Source organism: Oncorhynchus masou, chromosome 25, assembly GCF_036934945.1.
Source record: "Oncorhynchus masou masou isolate Uvic2021 chromosome 25, UVic_Omas_1.1, whole genome shotgun sequence".
Classification (NCBI taxonomy): domain Eukaryota; kingdom Metazoa; phylum Chordata; class Actinopteri; order Salmoniformes; family Salmonidae; genus Oncorhynchus; species Oncorhynchus masou.
The window spans coordinates 34812614-34827037 of NC_088236.1; the positions used below are offsets into that span (position 1 = coordinate 34812614).

At 47.7% G+C, this 14424-nt stretch overlaps 1 protein-coding gene across 15 annotated transcripts in view; it reads left to right on the forward strand.

The window, feature by feature from the left end:
• LOC135514179 (nuclear receptor corepressor 2-like) overlaps positions 1-13315 on the forward strand; it is a 131930-nt gene extending 118615 nt beyond the window's left edge. For 9 of the 15 annotated variants that reach the window (XM_064937444.1, XM_064937453.1, XM_064937451.1 and 6 more), the window contains 18 exons: positions 1228-1371; positions 1486-1563; positions 1735-1979; positions 2079-2433; positions 2578-2817; positions 2980-3231; positions 3359-3502; positions 3607-3861; positions 4040-4217; positions 4379-4851; positions 6737-6876; positions 7036-7235; positions 7459-7581; positions 7722-7864; positions 7967-8020; positions 8719-8931; positions 9208-9384; positions 10028-13315. In XM_064937444.1, coding sequence (XP_064793516.1) covers positions 1228-1371; positions 1486-1563; positions 1735-1979; positions 2079-2433; positions 2578-2817; positions 2980-3231; positions 3359-3502; positions 3607-3861; positions 4040-4217; positions 4379-4851; positions 6737-6876; positions 7036-7235; positions 7459-7581; positions 7722-7864; positions 7967-8020; positions 8719-8931; positions 9208-9384; positions 10028-10206 — 3593 coding nt within the window. In that variant the 3' untranslated portion in view covers positions 10207-13315. The remainder of the gene's footprint in view (positions 1-1227; positions 1372-1485; positions 1564-1734; positions 1980-2078; positions 2434-2577; positions 2818-2979; positions 3232-3358; positions 3503-3606; positions 3862-4039; positions 4218-4378; positions 4852-6736; positions 6877-7035; positions 7236-7458; positions 7582-7721; positions 7865-7966; positions 8021-8718; positions 8932-9207; positions 9385-10027) is intronic. The other 6 variants (XM_064937454.1, XM_064937456.1, XM_064937459.1 and 3 more) reach the window with 4 other exon arrangements.
• The last annotated feature ends 1109 nt before the right edge of the window (positions 13316-14424 follow it).

The following is a 14424-nucleotide window of genomic DNA, read 5'->3' on the forward strand; positions in this document are numbered from 1 at the left end:
CCGTTCAAAAGTTTGGGGTCACTTAATGTCCTTGTTTTTGAAAGAAAAGCACATGTTTTGTCCATTTAAAATAACATCAAATTGATCAGAAATACAGTGTAGACAATGTTAATGTTGTAAATGACGATTGTATCAAATTGATCAGAAATACAGTGTAGACAATGTTAATGTTGTAAATGACGATTGTATCAAATTGATCAGAAATACAGTATAGACAATGTTAATGTTGTAAATGACGATTGTAGCTGGAAGTTTTTTTTAATGGTATATCTACAGAGGCCCATTATCAGCAACCATCACTCCGGTGTTCCAATGGCACGTTATGTTAGCTAATCCAAGTTGATCATTGTAAAAGGCTAATTGATCATTAGAAAACCCTTTTGCAATTGTTAGCACAGCTGAAATTGGTTGTTTCTTATTAAAGAAGCAATAAAATGGTCCTTGAGCAAGAGGACAAGTACATTAGAGTGTCTAGTTTGGTGTTTTGCAGGTACTATTTTATGAAGCTGCCAGTTCATGACTTGTGAGGCGTCTGTTTCTCAAACTAGACACACTAATGTACTTGTCTTCTTGCTCAGTTGTGCACCGGGGCCTCCCACTCCTCTTTCTATTCTGGTTAGAGACCGTTTGCGCTGTCTGTGAAGGGAGTAGTACACAGCATTGTACGAGATCTTAAGTTTCTTGCCAATTTCTCGCATGGAATAGCCTTCATTTCTCAGAACAAGAATAGATTGACGAGTTTCAGAAGAAATATCTTTGTTTCTGGCCATTTTGAGCCTGTAATCGAACCCACATGCTGATGCTCCAAATACTTTATTGCTTCTTTAATCATTACAACAGTTTTCAGCTGTGGTTTTCTAATGATCAATTAGCCTTTTAAAATGATCAACTTGGATTAGCTAACACAACGTGCCATTGGAACACAGGAGTGATGGTTGCTGATAATGGGCCTCTGTATGCCTATGTAGATATACCATAGAAAATCAGCCGTTTCCCACAACAATATTCCTTTACAACATTAACAATGTCTACACTGTATTTCTGATCAATTTGATGTTATTTTAATGGACCAAAAATGTGCTTTTCTTTCAAAAACAAGGACATTTCTAAGTGGCCCCAAACTTTTTGCATACTGTAACAACAGGAACAGAGGCATCGCCTTTAGTCTTGAGTTAAAACCGCCTCTCAATGCCCTGTTGACTGTTGTTTGTGGCGTGTTCTCCTCAGGCCTACCCTCTCAGAACCCTAAAGAAGACGGCCGGGGCCAGCCTGGGGAGATCTTGGGGCTGAAGCGCCCCTATGATGTCATGGAGGGAGGGATCTCCAGAGGGCTGCCCATGAGGGACTCTCTGTCTGCGGCCAACTGTGAGGGTAAGTTGAGGAGTCCGCTACCCTCTAAGAGCTCTAGCATGTACTTTACATAGACCTAGAGTCCTCCAAGGATTGAAAAATGCTACTCTTGCTTCACTCCCGCACATATTTCAGGTCTGATGGGTAGAGCCATGCCCCATGAGAGAGACAGCCCACACCCGACCCACCACATCCGTGGTTCCATTTCACAGGGTAATTATTCCATACACTGTGTTATTCCAGTCACTTCATCAGGGTTGTTGTACAATCACTGCATCGCCTAGTTGAACAATCGCTGAAGAGAAGTTAATTGTCAATAAAGTTCCAGTCTGACTTCAAATTTGAACTCCTGTGCATTTGTGTTCCTCCTCCTCTTCCCCCCAGGTATCCCCCGTCACCTGGAACCCCAGGATGGCTACATGAGGCGAGAGCCCAAGCAGATGAAGAGAGAGGGCTCCCCGCCCAGAGGGCCTAGCCAGATGGCTGACCCCATGAAGGGCCGAGACGGCATGGTGCCCACCGTGAAGGAGGGGGGCCGATCCATCCACCTCATTCCCAGAGAGGAGCTCCGACAGATGCCCGAAGGCATGATGATGGCCAAGGCTGGCAAAGATGGCATCATAGCACAGGTGAGTGGAACGCCACACTGTAGATGCACTGTGCCCCAGGGAAATAAAAGCAAGACAAGTCCCTGTTGGTAGAGATATTCAGTGTTTCCTTTTTTTCAGGGTGCTCCAATGAAGCAGGAGCAGGGTGGCTTAAGGAAGGGGCATGACGTTCGTTCCATCATCGCCAGCTCCCCTCGCTCCCACTACAGCATGCCCCCTCACCTGGAGATGCGGGGGCCTGAGCAACGGGGCCGCTACGAGGAAGGTCCTAAGGGTCGGCCCAGCGCTGTGGTCAGCACGGCCAGCTCCATGGCCCGCTCCTCGCCTCTGGCCATGGGGGGCGATCAGGGTGGCAAGGCCCACCACAGCCCCGTTGGCTACGAGGAACACAAGGGTGGCATGAGGGCTCCCTACACTGGGCCTTCTCACAGAGGATCCCCGCTGTCCAGAGAATCAGGCCAGCGGCAGCATGAAGGTATGTCACACACCGACACCGGACTGTGCACTGTCGTAGAACCTGTCTGATTGTGACGCATGGTTGAAATGAAAAGAGCTCATGTGAAGCCCACCGTGTTTGTGTTCTGAAGCATCCTTCCCGTCTCTCATCTGTGTGGTCCAGGCTCCAATAAGAATCAGCCTCAGGAGCGCAAGTCCACACCCACCCCGAGGGAGATGAGCTCCGGCAAGTCACCACTGTCGGGCGTTGCCGAGCAGCAGGCCCAACAACAGGCCCAACAACAGGCATCCCTGGCGTCGTACGAGCGTCTGCTGCAGGGTCTGGGGGCTGACGTGTACCGAGGTCAGATCCCCCTGGCCTTTGACCCTGCTGCCCTGCGTCAGGGCATCCCCATCGACCCAGGTACATAGTACACGATTGGACCCTTCTCGTGTCCACTGTACAGTTCTACGTAGGAGCTCCTTCAATAACTGCTCTTTCTGTCTGTTGGAAGGGTGTGGTTTGGGGGGGGGTGTACGTGACTATATAGCTTTATATGGTCTCTTTGTCTTCCTCCTCATTTAGCAGCCTACTACCTGCCTCGTCACCTGGCCCCTAACCCTGGCTACCCTCACCCCTACCCCTACCTGATCCGGGGCTTCCCTGACACGGCGGCCCTGGAGAACCGCCAGACGCTGCTCAACGACTACATCACCTCCCAGCAGATGCACCAGTGGCCTGCAGCCGCCGCCATGGCTGCCCAGCGCTCAGACCTGCTGAGGGGGCTCTCACCACGGGACCAGCCCCTCCAACTGCCCTACTCTGCCGCCCCGCGCGGTGAGCCTCACTCTGGTCATGGTGCACACACACACACACACACACACACAAAGTAGCCTAGCTGGACCAGTGTAGTGTAGCACAGTCTGTAGTTTTGACTAGTGTTGTTCTTTCTTCTTGTTCCCAGGGATCATCGATCTGTCTCAGGTGCCACACTTACCTGTCCTGGTCCCTCCCTCTGCAGGGTCTTCCGGCTCCCCCATGGACCGCATCACCTACATCCCTGGAGCCTTCCCTAGCCAGCCATACACCTCCTCTCCCATCTCACCAGGTACTGGACTGGACTCTACACCAGCCAGCGTTCTGTGTTTTTAAATGTGATGCTGTGTGACGGACTCATCTGTGTTTTGTTTGTGTCTCTCCTGTGCTGTGTAGTTGGGCCCCAACACATGAGCAAGCAGCATGGCACACCATCCTCTGCTGACCGCGAGCGGGAGAGAGACCGGGAGAGAGACCGCGAAAGGGAGCGGGAGAGAGACCGCGAGAGGGACAGGGAACAAGAGAGAGAGAGGGAGAGGGATCGCGAGAGACAACGGGACAGAGACAGAGAGCGGGAGAGAGAGCGGGACAGGGACAGAGAAAAGGGGATCTCTCACGGCAACGTGGAACACGCCCCCATCTGGAGACCAGGTGTGTAAAGATATCGACCCACTCACTGTCTGTCTGTCTGTCTGTTTGCTATTCAGTTATTACCATGATAGTAGTACATTTACTGCACATGGTCTGTGTTGGATGTCTATGCTGTTGTTCTATGAGATGATATGAGCTCTGTGCTGTGTGTAATATATCTGTACCCTCCCTCCCTCAGGCACAGAGCACAGCTCAGGTGGTAGTGTCAGGCCCTCCTCCCACTCTGGCTATGGCCACCAGCACTCCCCGGTGTCCCCCCGCACCCAGGACAGTGTCCAGCAGAGGCCCAGCGTCCTGCACAACACTGGGGGCAAGAGTCTGCCTGTCAGCGACCACAACAACCCTTCTGTGCTAAGGTAACCTGCTTGGTGACATGCATGACATACATGGTTGGATAAATGGCTAAGTATCTCCTACTGCAGGTGCCTTCTAAATAAGATGTGCAGACTGTGGTGGAGGTTCATCTGTGGTTGGCATGTTTACTGACTGTTTTAGTGATTTTGTTTTCCTCTCACAGGTCCATGCCAGGCTCAAATCGCTACCCAGGCTACGCCTACCAACAAAGCATGGACTCTAAGGAAATGGGCCGGGATGGAGGCAAGAGTAGGGGAGGCCTTCCCAAACACACCCAAGACCAACATGGGCCCTCTATATCCTCCAGCAAATCTGACCCCAAGCTGGCCAGCCCTAACCAAGGGGGTTACCCCAGCCCCTACCCCCAGGGCTCTTCAGCCTCTCACCACTCAGGGCGACCCCCTCACCTGCTGCCCCCCCAGTCGGATAACGCTGCTGGCCGCGGAGAAAGTGGCCCACCTAGTAGGGAAAAGACTCAAAACAAACCGCTGTCCGTTCAGGAACACGAGCTCCGATCACTCGGTAAGACCACCATGACTGCGGCCAACTTCATAAACGCCATTATCATGCGTCAAATTTCTTGTGAAACGGGGATGCCAGAGACGGGCTCGCTCGTGGCCAACAGCGCCAGTGATGGTAAGACGCTCTGGATCCCAGGGTCCCCTCATCACCCAGACCCTCCCCCCGTCCGTCTGTGGCCTATTGCACGCTGTGGTGGTTGGGCATTATCAAATCAGTCCAAATTATTTTTGACATTTATTTTTTTGTGTTCTTTTCTACGCTATGCTATTTTTTTGTGTAACGTAGAGAACTATAAAAAATATAATAATATCCAAACGTGACCATCTAATTATTATTTAACACGTTTTGACATTGAGAGGAAGAAAAAGTCTAAACTGGAGCTTACATAGACATAATATTAAGGAGATGAAAGCAGCTTACGAGCTGGATAAATCAAATTATTCAATGACTATATATTTTTATTAAAAGACCTACGTGTTGACCATTTATTGTGGTACAAATGGTACAAAGAACCCAATTGGTATTTCCGTGGAGAGAGATCCTAGATGCCCTTTAAGGTATCATTCATAGATGGCTCAGTGGTTGGAAGATTTCAGCATAACATTCATTGCTGCTTATTTTAATTTCCTTTTCATCGAGGATGTGGCTGTCATTACCATGTGGCACCCCCCCCCCCCATATTGCAATCATAGTTCACCTGTAGTATTCAAGAGTTCCATATTAGAAACTAAATAAAGTAGCCTTGTTATCAATCTATCACTGTAATGTTAGAGAAGGTTTATGATGAGTATAGTAATTCTGTAAGTATTTGATTTATAGTTAGTAATGACACTTTCCTTACAGATATTCACCTCACAAAATGTTCCAGAAATAAGGTGAAAATATTGCTAGCTAGATTACCTAAATGACTAAAGAGAAAGCTTAGGTTGTGTGTGTCATTCGGTGTCAATATAAACCAGTGTGAAATGTAGTAGGAAACGGTCAGGCGAGCCTGCCAGGATGCATCACGAGAATAACGCCCCACCAGCCACCAGACAGACAGCCTCCCCGGGGCTCCAGACAGCGTTGATCATCCTCTGGAGGGGGGTGGAGGTGGGGGGCAGGGAGAGGGCGTAACGGGTGGTGGAGAGACCCATAAAAAGATCCTGGGGGAGGGGGGTGCTGCAGCTTCTGGCCCCCAAATCTCTGCATGTCCTTATTACGCCTCACTGTAATTTATTCTGATTTTTCCACATGCAAACTGCTCAATGCGGCTTTTCCATCATTATAAATGCAATGTTTTCTTGTTTCTCCATTTGTAAAGCTATGTGCCATATCAATATTTATGACATGCCTACAGGGAAAGTGTGTGCATGTCGAGGCCAGATGAGTGTTGTGGTATAACATGCTGTGAGAGGTGTGTGTATATATATATATATATATATATAATCATACACACACACACATATATATATATATATCACACACACACCGAGTGTACAAAACATTAAGAACACCTTCCTAGTATTGAGTTGCCATTTTATGTCACCACTAAGCTTGTCAGTGATTTATGCTTCTCTCCTTTGAAGAGTTCAGTAATATACATAAGTGCGTAGTGTTCTGAAGTAGCTTGACACATCCAACGCCACTGGCTGACAACACTTTGAGGATTTCTGCAGCAGGAAACCTATCGTTGAGCTCTTATGCACAGCAGATGTGTCACTTATGCAATGTTTATCGAGCACACCATATGCTGTGCACATAATGGACTTAGAATAAACAAACAAATATATATATTTTCTATCATTTTACAACAAGCTCTCGTCAGTTTTCACCTTTAGAAACAGGGAATACTAATACACTGTAGTTAGAGACTTCCTGTAAGCTGCCTCTTCAAACTGACCCAGAAAACTGAATTCTCACCTTCTTTGTCCCCTCTGTGTGTACATGGTGGTGCTGCTTAATGTGTGTGTGTGTGCGCTGTGGGCACCACCCTGTGTGTATTGTCCTGTCCCCTCAGTTCAACAGAAGATGATGCCCATGGAGCAGCACGGTCTGTACCGGCCTCCCTCTGAGGAGAGGCTGTCCCCGGGCCAGCAGCCCCAGTCCCCCCTGGTCAAAGGCAGCCAGAGGGTGGTCACCCTGGCCCAGCACATCAGTGTAAGCCTCCACACAACTACAGGAATATATTTTACATATCATATCACTGTTACATTTAGCGTACAGTTCTTCTTAAAGTCTGTAGGAATGAGAAGCAGACAGGACGGAAGGAGAGATGCTGTGTCTGACCTATATCTGTGATGTGTGTGTGGGGAACAGGAGGTGATTACCAAGGACTACACCCGGCAGAGCCAGCAGGCCCAGCAGCAGGTCCCTATGCAGCAGTCTTACCATAGCAACTCTGTCCTGGACCTGACTCGGCCCCCCAGCGCCCCCCAGGCCCCACCTGCCTCCCAGGAGCCCAGCCAGGGGCCTCGCTACACTCCAGAGGGAGCCGGCGGGGATCGTGCCCGAGACAGGTACTGCCCAGACTTTATACTGTATTTGACACAGCTCTGTATCTTCCTAAGGGTGTCGCATGTTAAGTACTACGTTTGATCCTATGTGGAAATGCAGATACCGAAATATTACTGACATGAATTGATATTGAATATTGTTTAGATGACTGCATAATCAACTAGACCACAGTGGCTCATTTGTGTGTGTATGTGTGTATGTGTGTGTGTATGTGTGTGTTCCCAGGTCCCCTCCTCAGCCCAAGGTGTCACCTGTCAATATGTCTACAGATGGCATTGAGCCCGTGTCCCCTGCCGGAGCCATGTCCGAACCAGAGACACAAGGGGCCTCCTACCCCAACGAGCAGGGGTAAGGTTTCACCCTACCTCCCTTCCTCACACAGATAGAAATCATTCTCTAGACTCTTGGTAAAAAAAAAAGCCGTAGTGTAGGAAGCAGTAGTACAGTAGTTCTCCGGACGCTAACTAGATGTGGTCATCTCCCCACAGCATGGGCTCTCGCTCCCCTCCCAGCACCTCCCAGCCCCCAGCCTTCTTCAGCAAGCTCACTGAGAGCACCTCGGCCATCGTCAAGTCCAAGAAACAGGAGATGATCAAGAAGATGACCGTGGTCGGCAGTGACGCCGACTTCAGTGAGTCCCACCACCACAGTGACGGCATACAGCATTGGTACTGTAGTTACTGTAGTCATAGACAGAGAGACTATGCTCTAAATATACTGTTTCCATATCCAGATCCTGGTCAGCCAGGAACAGAGATTTTCAACATGCCTGCCTCTACCACTGCAGGTAAGATACAGCATTTCTAGAAATTATCGTGGGATATTAGTGGGGAGTGGTGGATTATTGTTACTCTCAACCACAATGTTGTATAATGTGCTTAGAGTAGTAGTTTTTCTGTGATTTAGGCATGGTAGACTGTTAGCGAGATGTTCTGTTTATGTGACTCTGTTGTGGTATAGATCAGCATGGTACAGCAGAGAGGTTCTCCTCCAGTTGGTATGCATACGGCCACGTTCCCCTGATGAGCCCCTAGCTGACACAGCTAGGCTTTTGGCTCCGGAGCATGTGCATCAGCATGGCTACTCACAGGAGACTGGAGAGGGCAGGCGCTACATGCTGGATGTTATTTAGAGTCCATCACCTCTCTCCTGTGGCTATCCTCTGGAGGCTCATAACCTACATAATGCCCACTGACAGACTGAAAGCTGCGTCAGCACAAACCAACATGTCTCTCTCCATCTCTCTCTGAGGATGTGCTGACTGGATTTTTCTTCCCCTCTCTGCTGTTCCACTCTTTCTCTCACTCCCTTTTCTTGCTTTCTCTTGTCCCTGTCGTCCTTTTCTCTCCCTTACTCCTCCGTTCTCATGTTGGCCCTTTTCCATTTGTCTTAAATTTTACCATATCCTCTATCCATGTTTCTCTTTCGCTCTCTCTCCCGCTACTCAATGCCTCGAACATCCCCCTGCCACTTCCTGCCTCTCAGGACCTGTGAGTATCCGCAGCCACCCGGCTCCCGAGGTGTCCGGGAACACCATAGGGCTGGAGGCCATTATCAGAAAGGCCTTGATGGGAAAGTATGATGAACAGGCCGAGGAGCGCCCTCCCTCCTCCAATGCTATTAACCCCATGGTTGCCAGTGTGCCTGCCGCTATGCTCCCCGCTGATGGACGGACGGAGGACTCTTACTCACTGCAAGGTGTGATATTACCTCGTAAATCTCCCTCTGTCATAAGCCTCCAATCCAAGTCGCAGGGCTGTTGGGTGGATTGTCTGTACTGGTGTTCAGAGGGCTCAGTATTTCCATTATGAAACAGTACTGTATGTGTAACAAATCAAGTGAATTATTAATTCTTTCAGCTTTGCTAGACTAGTTTCTCACAATTTTAACTTCAGATGTATGGTAGATAAATGTGAATAGAACTGGCCACTAAACCACAGGGCTGCGTTGTGTTCTCTGGCTCTTTTTGTGTAGGTGGGGGGAAACCAAAGGGCAGCGGGCGTTCTAACGGGCGGAAGGCCAAATCCCCCGGGCCAGGCCTGTCAGGGGGGGAGAGACCCTCCTCTGTGTCCTCTGTCCACTCTGAGGGGGATGCCAACCGCCGCACGCCCGTCACCAACCGTGTCTGGGAGGACCGGCCCTCCTCCACAGGTACTGCTGCCCCCCCACTGCCCCTCACCTCTATCAACATCTGATCTCTCACTGCCCCTCTCACGTCCTATCAACATCTGATCTCTCACTGCCCCTCTCACGTCCTATCAACATCTCATCTCTCACTGCACCTCACCTCCTATCAACATCTGATCTCTCACTGCCCCTCTCACCTCCTATCAACATCTCATCTCTCACTGCACCTCACCTCTATCAAATCAACATCTCATCTCTCACTGCCCCTCACCTCTATCAAATCAACATCTCATCTCTCACTGCCCCTCACCTCTATCAACATCTCATCTCTCACTGCCCCTCACCTCTATCAACATCTCATCTCTCACTGCCCCTCTCACCTCCTATCAACATCTCATCTCTCACTGCACCTCACCTCTATCAACATCTCATCTCTCACTGCCCCTCACCTCTATCAACATCTCATCTCTCACTGCCCCTCACCTCTATCAACATCTCATCTCTCACTGCCCCTCACCTCTAACAGCATCTCATCACTCACTGCTCATATTCAACTGTATCAAAGACAGGAAACCCATCACCTTTAAACCGTGTGAAATGCATTCTGCTGCCGATGGCATCATGGTCAGTACTCAAGGATTTATTGTTGCTGTTCTTCCTTTTGCAGGCGCAACACCCTTCCCGTGTAACCCCCTGACCATGCGTTTCCCAAGTGGCATGCCGGTGTCAAACCCCTCTCCCACCCCCTCTGGACAGATAGGGGCTCAGGGCCAGGGCCGGTCCTGGGAGGAGGAGCCCAAGCCCCTGCTGTGTTCTCAGTATGAGACCCTGTCTGACAGTGAGTGAGAGACCCTGCCATGGAACAGAACAGCACCCGCCAACTAACCACCTCCACTGCTGCTGCAGGCACACACGTGACACACACACACACACACACACACACACACACACACACACACACACCATTCCACTCTACAGCTCCATCTCCACCCAGCAAGGGAGTACGACAGGACCTGACCTCTGGGCCTCCCATCTCACACAGCTGACTGACGATCACAAGCACCGATGGGGGTGTGCTGAAACACTGCTGCTCTGTGTGTAAGTGTTTCAGTGTATGCAGTCACTCCAGGACTACTCTAAAGGACAAATCACTTGTTTTTTTTTTTTACTTCATTTTTTCCCCTCTTACTGGCCTTATTGATACGGACACATCAACTCATGCGCTTGTTTGTATACTGTTCTAGTGTCTTCTACGGTTTGTGGAAGGGACTTGGTACGGCCCCATAATCTGATGCTCATGTGTTTTAATTTGGCCCGCGGAGTGATTCACTTGCCCTGGTCAAGGATGGATGTGTCCTCTGCTTGTACAGGAAGCCTGCTCTGTTCGGCCATGTCAGGGCTCTAAACAGGGATTTAACCTGGATCTTCAACTTGGAGAAGCCTGCTGCCTCCTCTGACCAGCAAACCCAACCATAGTGGACATGCATCAGCACAGAAGTGTCTGTCTCTCTCTGTCTGTCTGTCTCTCTCGCACTGCGCCAGTGACCCCTTGGACAGGGTGTGAACCACACAGAGTTCTGTTTGGAAAGGTCTGCTAGGGAAGTGGTCTTCCTACACTGGGTCATTTCACTGCGGAGGGCAGGCGGACAGGCATGTAGCCAGGCATGCCATCTATTGTACAGTACTGTGGACACTGAGTTCAGACGGCCTGTGTATTTCTACTTCTGTTAGAATGCATCAGATGATGGACAGGAGGAGAAAACCAACGCAGGAAAACAATGTCTTTATTTTCTTTTCTCCTTTTTAAATCCAGTCAGTCCAGTCCTGTGTTTGAAAGTGAGCTGAGACCTTTAGTACTTTTGATCGTGAATGTTTTGATGGTGTCAGTTTATCTCTTATTTTCAATGATCTATCTTCGGGGGTTTACAGGGTATACATGCTGTCCATTGCTGATGTCATCATACATTTGAAATGTTACTGGAGGACGGTGGTGGCATTATGGTCTCCAGACATCCAATAGAGAGAGCGGTCTGTGGGTGTGATGGACGGCACGAAGAGACAAGTGACACTTTCTCACTGTTTTTATATCAACCACATCTGTGTTTGTTGAGAATGTTTTTGGATGTTAAGCACTTAGTTGTCAATTTGTTCACAACGGCATTTTTAGGAATCTGTTTCGGGCAGGCGAGAATGGACTGGAGAAGACAAGTGTAGAGTCCTACTGTGGAGGCGTCCTCCTTTAACATCTCTTTCATTTGGTCTTGCCACCAACATTCTTTAGTGCTCCCAAACTCCAGCGACAATCACAGTTCTAGTGAAACATTACCTAGTCCGCTTTGAGTGGGTGGAGACCAACCTTAAAGCTGCTTTAGGGCAAATTTCCCAGCATCAGAGTTGGAATTTGCTTGCATTAAAGAGGTGACAAATGAAAGCCATCAATGTTTCTATGCCCCTTGGTCCATGGCGGTGCTGGCTGTGGCTGTAGTGTGAGCCCCAGCTGGCCTGCTGGAAGCCCGTCTCTTGGAGGAAACTCCTAATGTCTCTAGGGCTGCCTGTTGTGACAGTCTGACCTCTGATCTTTTACTGTCTAGAGGAAGAGGAGCTCTGCCTTACGCCAGGCCAGATGCACCTTCTTATCGAGACCTGATTTTGTACAGTTATAAGATATTTCTAGTGTTAAGTGCCATTTATTTGACATAATACAGTACTGAAGTTACCAAGTGACGCACAATTTTTTTTGTCATTGTTTCCTATCATTTTTTTCATGCCAGGGTTATATGTGTCCATGCAGGGACATGTTGAAACCAAGAGTAGATGAAACGTCCCTCTTTTGATTTGTTTTCTAAATCTGTCACAGCCTTCGCTCTTAACTGTCACACATTCTGTCATGATCCTGATTCAGAGGAGGTTTAAAAGTCCAACAGTTGGTGTTCATTTACCATGTGTGATTTTTAAATTTGTACCCAATTTTAAAGGCCATCTCTTTTGTTGTTGATGTGGTATATGACAGTGTTCATGGCTTGTATTGAGTGTTGAAGCAAGAGACGCACAGCTATTCTCAGTGTGACTGTTGTTGAGGGTGACTGTGGTGTGTTGTCCTGTCTGGTCCACTAGTTGAGAGCGGGTTGAGTTAGTCATGATGGAGACTTGTTAGTAATGAACATGTGTAACAGTTGTTGGACTGCCTGTGCTCTCCTCCCCCTTCATCTTCACTGGATTATGTAACGTTTCTTACCCTGGTTACCTAAAACTGGTCATGTTTTACATCTAGTCAGTCAAGGTGGAGGTCAAATTAGACGTTTTTAACTGGGCCCAATAAAACAGTTTCGGCCTCTCTACTTGTATATCAATTGACTATTCATGAGGTCGTTGGGAGAGCAAAGTGACAGTACATTTTGACATGATAGGAAGACAGAACCATATCTACATTTTAGCTAAATAAATAGCAGAGGAAACTAGAAGAATCAGTTTGAAATGTAGCGATGTGTATTTTCCGGATTTCTGTTTTCCCCTCTGGTTTCTATTCGTACTTTACACTGCTTGCTTTGATTACTGTCACGTCACTCTCCGTGCTAGAAGTTAGCCTTTCATTTGTAATGAAAATAATCATTCAAGACGAACGATACACGAATTAGTCGAATGGCCGATGCGATCCCTGTATTGTACAAGGGTGGGCGGGAGAGATGGCATTGACAAATGTTCAACCATATTGTGCATAATGATTTCTTTTTTTATTATTATAACCCACTGTATAATAGCAAGGATTGTATATAGAACTGAAAAGATGTAAATATTTATGTGGCTTGCTGCAAGGTTGGTATTTACAGAAAAACTATTCGCACTGTTTAATTCTACATGCCCACCAGCAAGCTTTGTGGATAGCAGTGTAACAATGAATATTAAAAAAACACTGCCTTAATGTTTAAATAAAAAAGCTTATTGCCATTGAAACTTATGCTGTCTTTTTGTATACTTTGACTGTAATTTATTACAGCGTTAAATGTACATCCCATTGAATAGCCTATTTAATAGTCGACTCGGCGATATGACGTAGATGCAGAAAGTAAACTGCGTAGTTAGTTGTTGCAGAAATTGACCAAGAGTGTTGAAGTGCGACACTCCTCCGCTGTTTTAGTGCCCTGTCTACCACGTGAAGTGAACCCTTGCACATGCGTAGGGTGTGTGAGAGCAAAGTCTTCCATCTCGCTCATCTCAATGATCTGTGGTGGGTGCTGCTCATGGCAAAGTGATTTTGCTGAGTCTACCTTTTTAAAACGAAAGTAAAAGCATTAGACTATCCATGACGCAGACGGCTATCTTAGGGGAAACAGGAACTATGATCACAGTAACCTCGTTCCCAGGCTCAATTGCTACTGCATGGCAGCCGGCCAGTTTACCGATCACTGTACCTGTACACAGACTATCTGTAAATAGCACACCCAACTACCTCATCCCCATATTGTTATTTATCTTTATGTTCTTTTGCACCCCAGTATCTCTACTTGCACATCATCATCTGCACATCTATCACTCCAGTGTTAATGCTAAATTATAATTATTTCGCCTCTATGGCCTATTTATTGCCTTACCTCCCTAATCTTATACATTTGCACACACTGTACATAGATTTCTCTATTGACTATGTTTGTGTAACTGTTGTATTTGTCGCACTGCTTTGCTTTATCTTGGCCAGGTCGCAGTTGTAAATGAGAACTTGTTCTCAACTGGCCTACCTGGTTAAATAAAGGTGAAATAAAATAAAAGATTATGATCACAGTAAATACACTGAGTATACCAAGCATATACCAAACATTAGGAACACCTTTTTTTATACTCCATGCAGTGGAAACCAGCTACCACAGGTGGGTGCTAAACTCTTATTGGATGTGGGTGTTGTGACGAGGAGCTGCCTGCATAGTTTTGCCACACACCACTTCTCTGACACACTGAGTACCATTAAACACAGGAAAAGGAATGTCACATTGCCAATCAAATGATTGGTTAATGAGGGGGTTAAATGCAGTGATCTGAGGACATAAGGTCATCTATCTTTCACTAACTGTC